This window comes from Rousettus aegyptiacus, unplaced genomic scaffold (genome assembly GCF_014176215.1).
Source record: "Rousettus aegyptiacus isolate mRouAeg1 unplaced genomic scaffold, mRouAeg1.p scaffold_m13_p_5, whole genome shotgun sequence".
Taxonomy (NCBI): Eukaryota; Metazoa; Chordata; class Mammalia; order Chiroptera; family Pteropodidae; genus Rousettus; species Rousettus aegyptiacus.
In genome coordinates, this window is record NW_023416308.1 from 88420541 (window position 1) to 88437809 (window position 17269).

The 17269-nt window shown below is 49.2% G+C and overlaps 1 protein-coding gene and 1 pseudogene across 3 annotated transcripts in view; both read right to left on the reverse strand.

Moving 5' to 3' along the window:
• Window positions 1-16990, reverse strand: part of PLEKHA7 (pleckstrin homology domain containing A7) — a 205467-nt gene extending 188477 nt beyond the window's left edge. For all 3 annotated transcript variants that reach the window (XM_036221756.1, XM_016139538.2, XM_036221757.1), the window contains exons 1-3: window positions 16881-16990; window positions 16695-16771; window positions 16537-16594 (exon numbers count right to left, since the gene is read on the reverse strand). In XM_036221756.1, coding sequence (XP_036077649.1) covers window positions 16537-16594; window positions 16695-16771; window positions 16881-16966 — 221 coding nt within the window. In that variant the 5' untranslated portion in view covers window positions 16967-16990. The remainder of the gene's footprint in view (window positions 1-16536; window positions 16595-16694; window positions 16772-16880) is intronic.
• LOC118603404 lies at window positions 1288-1406 on the reverse strand (annotated as a pseudogene).
• Window positions 16991-17269: the final 279 nt, after the last annotated feature.

Genomic DNA, 17269 nt, shown 5'->3' on the forward strand with positions numbered 1-17269 from the left:
TGACTTTGGACTTATAGCCTCCCTGGGCCTCTGCGTCTTTATCTATGAAGTGGGAAGATAAACCTTTTAGGGCTACTGTGAGGATTAAAGCAAATAATGTGTGAAAATGTTGGTCACAGAAAAGTACCTCAGTGACTGTGAAGGTCCTCCAGGCCTCTAAGTGATATTTGATCTGATCCTGACTCCTCTCCCTTGCCATCACCTGGGCTCTGCCAACCCTGTCGACCTTTCCCACCTGCCCATGACAGGAGGAAAGTGAGGGTTCAGGAAGACCCTCAGTTCACATTCCTTCCTCCTGTCAGGCTCAGTATCAGCGGCCCACTTCTGCAGACTCAGCAAAAGTTCTGGCGATTTTAAAGGTAGCCTCAGGTGTTAGTCAACCAGAAACAACCAGTGCCTGGGGGTCATCTGTGGCGGGTCTTCCTGCTGGCGACCTCAACCTCACAGAGCCAGTGTGAAGAGACAGTGAGCACACAGCAGGCACTGAATAAGTAAGTGGTGGTGACATGGTTAGAGAAAAAAGCCTGGGGCATCTTCCTGACACTTGGTCGCAGACAAGGAAAAACACCACCAGCCGCAATGGTTTTAGGTGGTTCCACTTCACATGCCTACGAACATCATTTTCACAGTTTCTTTCAGACCTACGACCTCAGTTAAAGTTTAAAAGTCCTGGGCAAGGACCTTTGGCAGCTTCTGCATATAAATGGTGAGCCATAGAAATAAGTCCCAAAAACCTCAGAAAAATCAGGGCAGACCAAAGGAAAATACGGCAGTGGGCCTAAGAGAAAAGTCAAAGTCTTCGCCATTTTTCCTCTTCCCCCCTTTCTCTGGGTGGTATTTGAGGAAGCTGGAAGGCAGGAGAAACAAGGGCGTGCAAGAATATTACTGCATGTCAGATAATTAAGTTCACGAGGAATTACGATACACTACGGTGGAACAAAATCTGAACATGGATTTTTCCCTCAGTCGTCTTCGGTTAGAGTTGCTAAACACATAGGTTCCATTAACTCGAATCCAGCATATCCCCCTTACCTTCCCTCACTCTCGGTCCCCCTGCCCTTCCCCTGGAGGCACTGAGAACAGACTTCCTTTGTCAGTGGGGTGGGGGCGTCAAGGACTTCTGTCCACCGCCCAGAGCTGAAGTAAGGAGAGCAAAGCTGCCCTCGGCAGTGGTCGTGTGTGTGTGTGTGTGTGTGTGTGTGTGTAACTTTTTAGGCGAGGCAACCCTTGGTTGAACTCACAGATTGCAAGGACCTTGTCAGTTTATAATCCCCCCTATTTTTTTTATGCCTGCAGCACCTAGTCTTCCTAGGTGGTCTCCCATCCAAGTACTAACCAGGCCCGACCCTGCTTAGCTTCTGAGATCAGACAGGGTCGGGCTTGTTCAGGGTGGCATGGCTGTAGACTGGCAGTAGTCCCTTAGAACGCCCTGGTTTTCAAGCGAGGGTGAGGGTGGCTCCTGCACTTCCGGGGGGTCAGGTTTTAAGTAGGTCATCCTTTGGATACTCACACCACCCACTCTTTATCTCCGTCTCTTCTATTTTAAGGCAGGAGTACTGCCAGGCAGTGGCGTGGGTTACCCTGCTTCTGCTCCTCTGGAGACCAAACCCCTCACCTGCTGGGTGGGATTCCTCGCAGGCTCCAACCTGCTTCCTCCAGCCACACTCCTGAAGACAGATAGCCTCGGCTAGAGTCTGGGAGAATGACCACCCCCCACCCCCCCCCGTATATCCCACTTTACTCCCCACAACCACAGTGGGGGCCCAGTCACACCCTTGCTTAAGCCCTGGATCCACATCGCCCTCAGGACCAAGCCCCAACTTCCGCCCTTTCTGCAGTCCCTTTCCGCTCTCACTGTCCTTGCATGTCATGCCTGTTTTTCAAGGTCCAGTGCAGGCTCCCCCACCTTATACCCAAAAAGCCTTCCCTGGGCACTCCTCCTCTGTACCTCTCCAGTCCCCATGCTTCCCTATCAAATCGTCTGCATGGTGTCCTCTAGTTGCTGACATGTCTGTGTCGCCACCAGAGCACAGGCTCCTTGAGGACACCAATGGCACTTCGAGTCATTAACTGAATGCCTATTATTTATCAGATACCTTCTGGGAGCCAGCGCTATAGCAGTGAATATAACAGCCAAAATAGAGCTAATATTCTAGCGGTAATGACAGCCAACACACAAGAGTACTTTCTATATTCAGGACTGTTCTGAGTACTTTATGTGAACTCATTTAGTCTCCACCACAAGTATTATTATTCCTGCTTTACCGATGAGGAAACTGAGGCTCCAAATCACACAACTTGCTAAGAATCTACAAGCCAGTAAGTGGCAGGGCTGGGACCCACTGGGCCATTCTGCCGCTCGATGCTGTTTTCTCTCCTCTGCTTTACTCGTTTTAATATCCACAGTGCCCAGGCCAGGTACTTGACACACATCAAGTACCAAGTAAATGTCTGCTAAATAAAGGGACCCCTGAATAATAAGTGCTGGTCCCCTGCCTGAGGCGCCCACTCTTCCTCTTGTCCCCACCCAATCCCAGCTACCTCCAAGTCTTCCCTGACTCTTCCAGCCTCTGAATTGTCCCCTTCTGGACAGTCCTCTCCATGCTGCACCTATCCTGACACCTAATCACACACCACCTGACCATCCCGTCACCTGAAGCTGTGTGGACATCTTGCTTCGCCAGCTGCCTGGGCTCCCTGCTATCCCCCAGAGGATAACCAATACGGTGCCAGGTACACGGCAAAAATGGATACAGAAACACTAAACTGAACCCAGCCTCCCCTCTCCATTTTACCATTCTCACCAGAGCTACTTTTCCCCTTGCCCCGGGAAGCGAGCCAGGGCTTGGGTCAGACGCACACTTTGCTGTGACTATATCCGCATTGCCTAACCCTGCAAGCTGTAACAGTTTTGGTTACAGTGAGTGTACAGCAAGTAGAGCTGGATGTTGTTAACGCTTTAGTGAAACCCAGCAAGATATTCATTTGCTATGTCCATAACAGAATCTGAGACGGACAGTATGCACAGGGGCCTTCTGGGTATGCCAGAAGACAAGAGTCCCTGCAGGATTTAAGACAAGGAATTTCCCAAATATATTTGGACCAGCAAAACCATTACAGAGAACACAAAGCACCTGGTGTTAATAGAAATACTAAAATTTACTGAACTATACTTACTATGTTCTAGGAACCGAGTGCCACTTCACATGCCATTATTCTCATTTAATCACTGCAAAAGACCCATGGGGCAGATACCAGCGTTTGTCCCCATTTTATTTAGATGTTAAATAACTCGCCCACAGAGTCAGCCTGGCAAACGCGCACTCACTCAAGATCCTATAGCGGCCCTATCTAAAGCCTGGCGTGGGAACAGCTTAACTGCGTGTGAGGCTGAGTCTAGCTAGAAGTGCTCAACACAGACAAGAGCCATAGGAGGACCTCAGGATACAACCCTCCACCTATTCTGCCTGATAATACAAAAAGGCAGGCAGGGCTTTCCAAAAAGGTTTCAAATGGGCGGGGATGGAAGAGCTAAGGGAATTTTATCAACCTACTGGAAGAGGTTAAGACCTTAAGGTCCTTCCGACCAAAAGGCTGGTTATCGATGCTTCCCTTGGACTGATTCATAACTGTGGACTGAAAAAGAGGTTCAATGTATAATGACTTCACGAGGTGATCTGATCATTAATTCCCAACTGGGCAGGTCATGCTGAGCAGTCACAGACTTATCTTTGCCTTGAGCAAGCCCTGTCCATTGTTTCTGTGCATCCTGGTTAACATATCTTTGAAATACCCTTTCAGACTCCTCCTTCTAAAGTGTGAGAGCACATCATCTTAACTAGCTTGTAATACAGTCCTGGCCTTGCTTTCTCCCACATTCATGTAATCTTCCTTGTAATTCCCTCTTTGATTTCAAATGCATAAAAGAAACTGTTAAACTGTTATTCTCTTGAGCATTTGAGACCCTGGCATATGTCATTAGTTTTGGCTCAAATAAACATAAAGATAAAAAATAAAAAATAAAAAATAACTTAAGGTCCTCAGTAAGGACAAAGTCCCCTTGGCCATGAAATGCTTAACATAACTTAAAAGCTCAGCCTCTTGGCTCTCTGCCTGTGGGTTCCAGCCCCAGCTACCAAGGCTCTTTCTCACATCACAGGAGCATGACTGGGTTGTGGATTTATTAGGACCTACTGCCCTAAGGCTCTGCACTCTGCATTGAGCAAAGGACATTTCAGCTCTCTCCCCGGGTGGCCACTGCTCCCATCACCACACCCCTCACAATACCTCTGAGGCACATATGGGGACAGAAAGGACCAGCCATCTTCTCTTGCTTCACCCCACTCCTCCACCAAGAACGCCTAGGCACAAGGACACAATAACCCGGAGGCTGTGGGAAAGCATGAGGATCAGTTTTTCCTGCCGTCTCTCCTCAAAAGGCCTAACCTTTTCACTATGAAGAGGAGTTTATTTTCAAAACAGTCTTTCCACTTTGGGTGGGACTGTTTCTGCCAGTCTCTGAGTGCAGGGTGTGGCCATCTCCAGGCTCAGCCCATATCACACTTCCTTTAGGGGTCCAGTGTGAAGTCCAGGGGGCTTCTCCACAATTGGACGTGTGCATGCCGGGTGCAGGATAGTGACATAGTCCTACCAGGACTCTGTCCAGGAGCTGACTCAACAGAAGCCCTCACAGGGTTTGCTCCCAGGGAGTCCTAGACCAACAGGTCCAGGCCGTGCCCGCATCATCCTCTCCATTGCCACTGCCCCCTACGTGACTTGTATAAAACTTGAATGTTTCCCTGAAACAAATCAAAGCCAGCCTCCGCAACACAGGCCACCACAGCTCAGGGTGGACACAGGTCAAGCAGGACACAAAGGGGCTATGAGGACCTCCCTGGGGTTGATCCCTGCCACCAATCCTGGTGCAGCAAGTTTCATAACCTCCTCTTCCTCATCTGTAGAATAAGGATCATAATAGGACCTACCTCACAGGGCTGACACAGGATTAAATGAGCCTGTGCCTACCAAACCCTTAGAAGGGTGTGCATGCTGAGCACTACACAAACATTTGTAAAATAAATAAGGCCTCTACAAAAGCAACTGGCTTCTCGGTATGGCAGTCCCTTCGCCCCAGTGCCCAGCTTGCTGCACCCCAAAATCAAGCAAATTCAACACAGACCTTAAAGAAAAAAAAAATGAATTTTTAAACTTTTCCACTGCTTCAAAAAGGCAATCGGCACCAACCAGGTTCCCTCTGTTGAAAGGCCCAGCAAGATCACTGCACAAAGTGATTATTACACTTAAAATCACTGGGATCCTTGGACAAATGGAGTGTTGGAAATAAAAAGGGTGTGCTTTGTATTCTAATTTCAATATCTATCTATACACAAAATAAGAAGCCAATTACTTTCCTATCCTCCAAAGGGTTAATATCCCTTCTGAGTTTTAGAAACCATCTGGTTCCGAACACACAAACACATCCACGCATTTTCAGGTGAGAAAGGCTGAGCAAAAGTAGAAGCAGAGGCCAACTGAGCTCTCTCCAGCTCCCGCCCATACATCAGGGCTAAAGGAATATAATTATTCAAAGCCTCAGTAAATGGATGTAATTTCAGGTACCATTTAGAAATGCATTAATGGGTACAGTGATTATAGATATTTAGCTTCACAGCATTCATCAGTCTGTTTCTTTTAATCTCCAGGTCAAAATATGTTGAGGAAAAAAAAAAAAAAATCTTTCCAAACATTTTCAAGGGCAGGGAAAGGAACCATTTCTCCGCCCTTGGACCCTGACCACCGACTTCGTGTCTCTCTTTACCCCTTCAGCTTATAAACCCCAATTTACTCCCAACTCCAGTCGACCCTCTCTTTTATGTCTGCAAGTGTCAAGAGGGTCATGCCAAATGTCAAATCAACTAACCTACACCAATTTGGCTGAGCACCAAACATGCACCTGACACGATCCCCAGGGAGCTGGCAAGCTGTTAATGGCACTGAGTCACCATTGTGCCCCTGCCCCATCTCCCCCAGGACCAGCTCAGGGAGGACTGCAACACCAAACACCTCTATGACTTATCTCATCATCATCACTGCTGTCTGCCAGGACACATTTATTCTCCCACACAGAGGAAGCATTCTCGTTTCTCAATTCATTGCAGCCTCCTTTCCAGTCCTGGCTATCAATGTCAATCACTCAGAACAACCTGCCCACTCCCCAGCCTATCCTCTGGCTGCAGAAGGACCTCTGAGTGGTCATGGGGTGCTGAGATGTGGAACTGCCAGCCTCCCGCCAGGCAGGCAGAGCCCCATCCAGAGGTCACCAACCAGTGAGACTGACAGCATCATCTGTGTAGAGGAGAGAGCAGAACATTGCCAACCTCTGTGGAGGAAACCAGAGGCCCAGCAGGGAGCCTGGCTCTCCAGGATCTACCCTGGATAATGGTGTGGGCATTAGAGAGTCATACCCTACAGACACTCAATCAATTCTGACAAATGTCCTCCTGTAACTGAAAGGGCTCACAATGCTTAAGCACATACTATGTGCCAAACAGCATGCTAGGAGCTTTAGATATGCGGTCACATTTAATTCTCAAGTAACATGAAGCAGGAAAGTAGCATTGTCATAACTGTACAGTTAGGGAAGCTAAAGCTCCAAGACATTTTCACTTCGTGTCTGTAGACTCGCCCCCTATATTCTATGACTGAGCACTCTAAAACACTGCTTCTACTTCAGGTCTACTCTCACTGCCCCCTCACCAACTGCTCTAATACAGATATCAAGGTTACTGACTCCAATAAAAGAGTCAGATGCCCTGCCAGGCAGTGCAAACTAACATCTGGGTACCTTCTCACTAGGGGCGGCGAGATGGTGAATAAAAACCCAAACAGCCCATTTGGAAAGCGTATCCATCATAAGAAACCTATGCATTTTCTCTCTTGTTGGACACAGCCACACAGGGCTTTGAAGGTGAGGACTCGTTTCTTTGAAATTTAGCATCAACCATTTAGGGCCCAGCTTCCTTTAGGGACAAGTGCCAACAGGAAAGCACAGTTCTCCCTTTGGCTAGCTTGATCTCTGGAGGTTTCCCCAAAGAGAACGAACCACGGCTCCTCTGCTGACTGTGCCACATTTCACCACAGAAAAGGGGCTTCCTTCCTAGGGGGAGCAATGAAAGCAATTCTTATACGGCATGCACAATTTGGAAGGCACTGCTCCCCATTTAACAGATGAAGAAACAGCCAAAGATATAGACAGGTTTAAGTGACCTGCCTGAGCTAGCGGCAGAGCCAAGATTTCAAGCAGACACTTGGACTCCAGAATTCATATTATATCATCCCCATGTGGCACCACCCCACGGACACAGGAGTTGGGGGTACCCCTAGGACAATAATCCGATAACACCTCTCTCCTGAAAGCCCAGCTACTACTTGTGAAGGATGCTATCAAGGACCATTCCCTATTCCTCAACTCAGTGCCGCTCTCTTCCAGACTCAGACAGGTACAAACACACCCCTGCCCTGACCCCGCCCCCAGCTCCTCTGCATTTCCTCCTCCTGCCTCTCCTCCTCTGCTCCATGGATGCCTGGCTTTCCTCACATTCACCCTCTGAAGCTCCTTAGGACCCCCTCATCAGGCCCCAGCCCCAGTCTCCCATACTGAAACTGTCTAGTGTCCCTCTCTCCTGGACTGGGCACTGCTGGAAGGCAGAGATGGTGACTTCTATTTCTCTCCACAGCACACAGTGTTGAGACTGGCACGTACTAGATGCTTCAGCCAAGTCTGGTGACTAAATGGATGAATCCTAGAACAATAACCTCTGATTAAATTGTTCCCCCAATAAGGGGTTCTCCACTCCTTAAGGTGGTCAACTGATGCCATCTATGGACATGCACAAACAACTGAGTTGCAAATAGAGAGGATATGATGATTTCAGGGGTTAGTGCATTAACCTAAAACACTGCTCTGGCTTCATTCCTCCTAGGAAGGAGTCGGTTTCGTCTCCCATTTTACCCAGGGGGAGAGAACACAGGAAGCGGTACAGCCAGGAGCCTGGGTACGAAGATGGAATGGGCCCACTGCCCCCGATCTCTCCCAAGCCCACTGCCCAACCTCCCTGTACTGCAGAGAGTTCCAGGCAAACAGAGGAGGGAGCCAGCATCCCTGGAAGGGACTGCAGGCTAACTCCAAGCTGTCAGACCTCGAGAGGGTGGGGGCTCTGCCTTGGCAGGAAAAGCCCCTGAGAAAGCTTGAGAACACTGGCCATGACGTTGGAAGTGCTCTTCTGGCAGAACCTGAAAGAGACAGCCTGGCTCTAAGCAGGCTTAGGAGGCTCATCAGCCCCTAAGCTGTCAGCTGATATCTAGGGGGTAACTTGAGGTGTCCACTCCCCCAGAGTATCAGGAACCACCCACTACCCAGCATAGAGGCCATTTACCCCACCTGTCACTCTCTTCTGAGGGAGGTCCAAACGGGCTCTGTCTCAGGGTCACCAGGAAAGTTTCAGACGACCAGGTTCAGGGAATAGACCCCAAAGGAGAATTCAAAACAGAGTGGGTAGCAATGTGAGCCAAAAGATACTTCATTCATACCACATCGCACAAACAGCATCCAAATTTGGAGCCTAGAAGACTCAGGTTCAAGTCCCAGCTCCTCCACTGATGCTCTCTCTGTCCTTGGGAAGATCTTTTAACTCCTTTCCTACTCCAGGCCTCAACTGCTCGATCTCTAAAATGAGGACAATAGAATTACCTGCCTCTAAAAGAAGTATATGTGTTTTCGACTAGTACAGAGCACCGCGAAGATTATCACTGTTGACATTTGTGGCCCAGGCAACGCCAGACAATAAGTCTGTCCTTCAGCAGTCAGAGCCGATAACCAGGTGGCCACCCAGATTAAGAAGCGGACATCTGTGCAGCCCTTTAAATGCCCAGGAAAGAAGCGAACCATGAGCCATTTACACACCTCATTACCCAGGGCTCTTGGTCCCCAGGTCCCAGCAGCTCGGACAAGGTACCCATGGCCTTGGGACAGCATGCCCTTGATGCACAAGGTTAAATTGTGTTGTTTTTAAGTTAACTTTTTATTTGGAAATCATTTCGAACTTACAGGATAGTAGCAATAGTACAGAGAACCTCTATATATCCCTCACACAGACTCATCCATTGTTAATATTTTGCTCCATATGCTTTATCATCCATCCCCCTGCAAACACATGTACACACGCACACATGCACATGCACGCACGCACACACACACACACTCGTGCAGATGTTTTTCCTCAGCCACTTAGGAGTAAATACTTCAAGGACATCCTTTTAATAATTATAATGGTTATGTCGTTTTTATCAATCCAAACCAATTTCTGAGTAGTCCTACAATTTACATGCTCCCAACCCAGATGACCCCAGTTCAAGAGCACCAGACTTCTGTGACAGCAACTGAATGAGATTAAGATTCAGAATTCTCACCTCCACCCCATCTCATAGTTGTGTGGATGTGCAAGAGAAGCTCACATATTTTGGGCATTTACTATGTGCCAGGCACGTGCTAAACTCCTTCTATCAACTAATTGATGTTAATTCTCACATTTTTCTCCATTTTACTGGTGAGACAGTGAGGCCTCAAGGGAGTAAGTAACCTACCAAGGTCAGGGAGCTGTAAGTGGCAGAGCTGGAATTAGAATCTAGGAATCCGGGAGCCCATGCACCTACCCACTGCTTCTTGCACGTTACTACCACATAGACAATCCCCGTACATTTTTCTACATGATAAAGTCACCTGGCTGTGCTTTGGGCTTGCGGAAAAAACAGTCCTGTTGCCAGGCCAGCATTCAGGTGAATGTGAGTAGGCTGGATGCAAGAAAAAGGTGGTGCGGCATAACTTATCCCAGGCAAAAGACAACCTGAGAATCTGATGTTGTCTCCTTGAGGCCTGTACATTCCCGCTTTGGAGACACAGGGCCCGGAGAAACTAGGAGGCCGACGAGTGGTCTCCCCACACTTCCCTGTCACTGAAGACTGAACGGGGGAATGTCGCCTCCAGGGGCACATGTTTCTGTTTAAAAAAACACAAAGCCATACAACAAACATGATGCATCCTGCCAAAGTACTGATCTTAACAGAAGATATGGGAGGGGAATTTATAATAACTTCAACTGAGGGTAAAGTCTACATGAATTCTTAGACCAACATTTTGGGGCCATCTTCTACCGTCTAGTCTCCTAGACGACTTGGTCTTCACCTTCTTCTGTCATCAGGGCTGTGGTCGAAAGGTCTGAGAAGTTCTGGTCTGAGACAACATGTGCACTCTCTTCTCTGAACCCTGAAAAAGCTGAGCTAATACGGCACGTGGCTTTAGGAAGTCACTTTATCACTCCGAGCCCATATTTCTGCACTAAAAAATGCAGTCATTATGAGCCTCCAACCAGATAATGTTTACTAGGCACTCCATAAACAATAAAACATTAACCCAAACACTTCTTATTTCAGAAAATCGAAACATAAATGTTTTGACAGCCATTTAAAAACAGCAGACAAATAAAACCATATTCCTCCGTGTTTTCCCCTCTGCCAACGTTTACTTAAGACACCATGCCAGTTTACTGAGATGCTGCTGTCTTATGCTGAACAAAAAGATTCATATCCAGGCTGAAGAGGCAGAAAACTGGAACAGGAACTTCATTAAATCACCAAACGGGCCCCGCTGTGAAGTGCTTTCTTAAATAAGCTCCTCCTTCCAGAGTCTTCCATTTAAGAAGCCCAGAATTTACTCCCACAAATAAAAAGAGAATGGAAAGAGTGCCATCAGTGCACAAGAAACCTACACCCGGCCTCCTCACATACACAGCACTGCCAATCAGGGGAAACACCTCTCCCCAACCCCCACCTCCTGTCCCTTCTCTTGAGAAAAATCTTGAAATCAGTTTCTTAAAGAGGTTTTCCCAGATCTTTCCCTGGGATGGTTTTGAGACCATGGAACAAAACATGGCTCTTAATCCCTCCTTCAGCTCTCTACACAACACCACTGTTGTTCCTTTTGCACAGAACCTAACATTTCAGTCCATGAGCCAGTTTTCACCCTTCATAAAACAACCAGGAAATGAAACGTAAAGTGTGGGTTTATGCCAAAACTTGCCAAGCTGGGAGAACCTTTTCTTAACTTGCAACAAGAGGTTTCAGAATCTCCCTTTTAAATCGATATAAGCTTCTTGTTTCCCAGAAATTCTTTGCAAAACTGTTGCTTTCTGGCTCGAAATAAAGTCTCTGAGACCGCCGTTCCCAGAAACACTTCAATGAGGAAGATGACAAATAAATGAATCAACAGGCTGGCACTCTATAAGACAAATTTCACTAACATAAAGTTCACCATTTGTCTGGGAGGAAAATGCGGCAGACAGGGCAGACTTCTTCCTAGAGTGGCCTGGAATACTGTCCGTTGGCTGAAGGCATAATTAAACCTCAAGAAGGTGGCTTCCTGCGCCATCCAGTATTCATAGGCTTTCCCAAAGGGCCTTTTACACTTGATATCTACAGGCAACTGGGGTCCCCATGTGGACATTCTGTCACCTCTGGTTCAGCCTTCATTCCCTAACTCCTTCTCTTTCCCTTTAACGTCAGACTGAAAAATAGATTTGCTAAATACAAAACACACTCTAGATATATAGCATTATCTCTAGAAGGGTAACCCTTCTGAAGGAAGCTGGAAGCTCTGGCTCACGCTGAGCCCCACCCGCTGTCTACTTGGACTACCCACTCCCAGCCTCCTGGAGCTCCCTGTCCCACCCAACCTCCCTGTTCCTCACTCCTGCCCACGGGGGCCCGAGCACCAGCACTCTATCTCTGTGGTGTCTCAGAGTGGAGCAAGTTGGTGGTGATTCAGCCTATGAGGTCAATGCCCTGATATTTGCATTTGAAATTTATGTTCCACAACATAGAAATGAACCATAAGATTTATGCTAATCATTTAAATTTTCAATTTTTCTTTTACTCAGAATGACATTAAATAGCAAATAAAAACGCCATAGCAAGTAGAGAAAAAGACTATAGAAAAAAAGAAAAAGTTTTACATTTTAATACCTTTTTTTTTTCTGGCTTTTTGAACAAGTGGCCCTATACTTTCATTTCACACTGGGCCCTGCAAATGATGTAGCTAGTCCTGCCCCTAGGACCTGCTGTGGTCCAAAGCACTGGGGAAGAGAAAGCCAGCCTTACTCCAGCACTCAGTAATGCCTTTCCCAAGAGCTCACTGCCTTCATTTGCAAGTGAGGACCCACAAGAGAAATGGCACCTACCCAGGATGGCCCTGCAAGGTTCCAAAGGTAAAACTGAGGAACATGAAGCTAGAATGGCTATTTCCACCAGGGCCCTGGAGCCAAATCACATTGCCAACCATGGGGGGAGGGCAGCCTCATCCCTTCCAGAAGATGCAGAGCATAGGGCTATAAGGTGAAGAAGCCAGAGGGCAGGTTCCTGCTTTGTGTGCTGTGACAGCAAGTGCCTACATCCAAGAGGCCTGGGGTCTAGTCACCAGCCTTGACAGGCACAGTTCCTGGCTGCTTCACTTTTTTCACTTAGCCTGGTCTCTCCCACACCCTGATCTCCTTGCCAACAAAATGTTTTCCAAGACCTGAAATACCTACTTGACTCCAGGAGTCCTTTAAACACTGCTGCATCAATATACAGCTGGGTGCTAATCTCATAGGTAGAGAACAGGGTCCCTGCCTTCTAAGAGCAACTTTGGCACAGACAGCACAGCCAAGGCCCTTCCTCTCTGCCATTCATCCTCATTATTGACTCAGGACCTATTCAAAACCTGCTCTAGGGAGAAGTCAACCCATGTGGTTCCATGAAATCTCTGAAGACCAGCCCAGTATAACATTCTAGCTCCCAAGGCCTCTTCTAGAACTTCTCCCTCATGTGTCTCATGTTTGAAAAGGCTGTGTCTGTCAAACTGTTTTTACCAAGTAATATTTAATGTCTTCCATTTCTTATGAATCAGAGACATGCACCACCGCCAATCAGCATGGGAGACCAAGGTGATTGCTGCCCTTCCACGGCGCCTCCATCCCCAGCAAAAGCAAAGAAGGGGTCTGGTCGTATGAGCCCTGGGCAGCCTGATCAACGGCACATGGTATGGGGCTTTTTCAAGTATTGATGCTGGCTCTCCCCTGTGACCTGGGGTAGGAGCTACCACTGCTACCACGGTTACCACCTTAGAGACTGAAAACCCATGGTTCTAGCCCTAGCTCTGACATTTCAAATCACTGAACCCTCAAGAACCAGAGTTTCATCATCTGAAGAACAGGATAACCCCTGCTCTGCAGCTTCTAGGGGCTGTTATAAGGATCAAGTAAGTAAAGGTACCAGAAAAAGCAACTGCCTTTGATGTCAGAATGCACAGTATTGTTACAAATTTCCACATTGGTAAAATGAGACTAGTAACAGTTCCTACTTCATCCAGTTATTGTGAGAATTGAATCAGATAACAATTATAAAAGTTCCTGGCTTTATCAATCTTACTCTTATAAATTTAATTACATAAAAAAGATGATAGAAATATTATACAAGAGAAAAAAAAGAAAAACAACAGTTCCTGGCATATTTCAAGAACTCAAAAAGATAAGGCTATTACCTAATTGCTACTACTGTTACCGTTGCCACTCACTGTTAATGACACTATTATCACAATTACTATTGTATCTTGCTACCTGGCTAAAAGACCAGTGAGACTTATGCCCTGGGTCTCTTCCCTCTCACCTTTCGGAAACACTGCCCAACAACTGTCCCATCACTTTAATGCATCATCTATTTCTCTCCCTCTACTGGATCATTCCTATCAGAACAAACCATGCTCTATAATCTCTTATAATCTCTCCCTCAAACCTAAATCCTTTCTAGTTCTCAACTAATTTCTCAACTCCACTTAATAATAAACTGCCTGAAAGATTCAAACTTACTGACTCCATTTCTTCACTCTGTATTTTCTTTTCCACCTACTCCAGCCAGGTTTTGTCCTTTTGGCTTCTGGGACCCATCATTCTCCTAGGTTTTCTCCTACTTTCTCAGTCCTTTTTAGTCTCCTTTGCTGGATCCACCTGTTCTCCCAACCTCTAAATGCTGCTATGTCCTAAGGCTTATTAGTGCATCTTCTATTTCCTGTCTACACTCTCCTCCTAGGTGATTTCGCCTAATCCTGTGGCCTTGAATAACACCTATAATATCCAAATGCATCTCGCCAGGCTTCTCTCACAGCTTTAGATACATATATCTGACTAGTTGATATATTCACATCTCAATTGTAACATGGCAAAACAAGATTTCATTCCCCCCCCCCCCCGCCCCCGCTGCCAAACATGCTCCTCCCCAGCCTTCCCATTACAATGATTCGAGCACCATCCACTCAGCAGGATCCACTCAGGTGCTCAAGTCTCTGGGAGTCATCTTTGTCTCTTCCTCTCACAGACTGTATCCAAATCATCAAGCCTGTCTGACCACTCCTCTCTATCTCCAGGGCTACCACCCTCAGTCATGCCATCACTAACCCCTGCCTGGGCTACCGCGACCGCCTCCTACTGCTATCCTATCCACTGTAGTTTCCCTCCTACAGCCCATTCTACAAGAGGCAGAATGCTCTTTCTAAAAATGTAAATTGAATTGTCACTTTCCTGCTTAAAACTCTCCAATGACATCTCACTGGACTTGGAATAAAATTTAAAAACTCCTAACCCTGGCTCACAAAGCCTTACTCCATTTAGTAACTGCTTCCCATGCCGCTTCCTCCCCTGTTCACCACATTCCAGCCACACTGCCCTTTCAGCTCCTTGAACCTGAAGCTCCTTCTTGCCTTAAAGCCTTTTGCACGGGCTGTTTGCTCTTCCGGAAATGCTTTGCCACCTCAACACAAAGATGGGTCTTTTTTGTCATTCATATTTTACCTTAAATGTCACCTATTCAGAAACACCACTGACCTGCATACTGGTTACCATTTAATATCTGATATTAGTCCTATTAGTTTATTTACTTATTTTCTGCCCCTCCCCTCCCCCAGTAGACTGCAAGTTTCATGATCACCAGGACCTTGTCTGCTTCATTCACTTCTGCAGTCCCAATGTCTGGAACAATGTGTGGTACACAGGAGAAATCTAATAAATATCAACGGATGCAGTTATGAGCCAGAGGCCCAATAATTGAGAGGTCTTGATGGTCCCAGCCACCAGTTCCCCAAGCCCTCCCTCCCTCTCTCTCTCTCTCTTTTTTAAATTCTCTTTTACACACAGACACAACCCTCTGACAAAGACCGCTCGACCACAGGACAGTCCTATGGCAAAGACCACTCGACCACAGGACAGTCCTAGTGCTCATTTCTATAAACCTCATCCATCAGAATTTCCAACATCCTTCAAGCGCCCAAACCTGGGGTCGGGGGAGGCTCGGAAATCTTATAAGACCATCTGAGCTTCGAATATGCTGCTCCTCTGGAGACTAGCAGTGTTTTCAAGTTGGTGAAGAAAGTATTTCTGACTCACATCCCCATAACTATACTTAGTACTAGTCAGACCACTGTCCAGGCCCTTAGCTACGTCACCCATCCAGTGAACATTTGCAGAGTGCCTACTCTGTGCTAGGCACTGGGGCAAAGGATGGAGAGCAGTTTCTAATCTCATGGAGCTCACTGGCAAGGAGGCAGAGACAGAGACGTGCAACACAGGACTACGCCTGGAGTGGGAAAGTAAAAACTATAGTAGTGTTAGAGTCTGAACGGTGCCTCGATTTCATTCCTAAAGACCCAGCTCTGGGGATAACGGATTGTGAGACAAGGCTCCCGGACTTTTGCAGAAAAGCTACCGCTTAACTAAGCGAAGAAGGCAGGAGTGATTGTCCCTGTTGAGCAGAAGCTAAAGGGACGCTGAGCGTTCCAGAATATTATTGGCTGATCGGTTGCCCTCCGTCCCCACCCCTCCCGCGCAGGCCTGCGCTGTGGAGAGGCGGGGTGCGGTGCGTTTTCAACTCTCCGCGACCATCCCAGAGAACGTGGCCGAAAAGAAAGGCCTTCCCAAACGAGATTGCCTCCGTCTCTTTCCTCGCTCTCACCTTCCCCACCTCCAGTTCCCGGACTTCGGACGGAACTCGTAATCTATTCTCTCCACCCCTGCGCATCGCGGTCAACACCAGCCCGGCTCAGCGCGGCCGGAGACCCCAGAGGGGAGGCGTGTCCCGCCCCTTACTCCAACACCCGAAGGCGCCCCAACTGCCGGGTCAGGGGCGCAGCTTGCAGCCCCTGCCTCCAGAGCAGGCCAGATCCTGGGCCCCTGTCCAGGTCCCTCAATGGAGATGCGGACCCCGCCCCACCTCCCGCCTGCAGCCCGCCACACGACTCGGACACACAAAACCCCAGACACACAGCTGCGGCCGCGGCGCTGTGCGCGCCAACTCGCCCCGGACCCGCGCGGGGAGAGGGAGGCGCGGGCGCGTTGGGGGAACCGGGTGGGACCCCGCGGCACAGGTGCGAGCGCGGCGCCACCCCGGTCGCTCACTCACTCGATGAAGTAGCTGGCGCCCTCCTCCGTGAAGCCCTCCTCCCAGCCGCGGGGCAGGTCTGTGGAAACCCGAGAAAAGTCGTCAAAGTTGGGCCGCCCAGGCGCGCGCCCCTCGGGGGCCCCGCCCGGCCGCGTCCCGCCCGGCCGACGGGCGCCCACCTGAGCGGATCATGTGGCCCGAGTTGACGGGCTCCCCGGTGCGCGGGTGCAGCCAGGTCGTGCAGCGGAGCTGGTCACTGAGGAGCGAGAGGTGCACCTGTTAGCAACGCCGCCGCCCGGGACGGCGCCCGCCCGGCCCCGCACCCCCCGCCCGCGTCCCCGCGCGCCCGCGTCCCCGCGCCGCACTTGATGAAGAAGACGCGGCCGTCCCGGCACACGCCGTAGGACCAGTGCTCAGGTAAGGTGTCCTGCCGCACCGCCGCCGCCGCCATGTTCGCCGCGCTCGCAGCCGCCGCGGGGCGGGGGGCAGGGGGCGGGGGCGCGGGCGGCGGCGGGGGCGGGGGCGCGGGCGGCGGGCCTGCGGGCTCGGCCTGCGCGGGCGCGCGCCGCACCCCGGCGCGCTCCATCGCCGCGCGCGCTCCGCGCGGCCAGCTCCCGGCGTTGGCCGCCGCGCCCGCCGGCCCCAGCGCTGTGGCCACGGCCTTTGTCCCCGCGCCTTCCCCGCCCCCAGCCCGCCGCGCGCCCCTTTGCCCCTGAAGCGGGAGACCCGGGCGGGGCTGCGGGCGCTGTCCGGG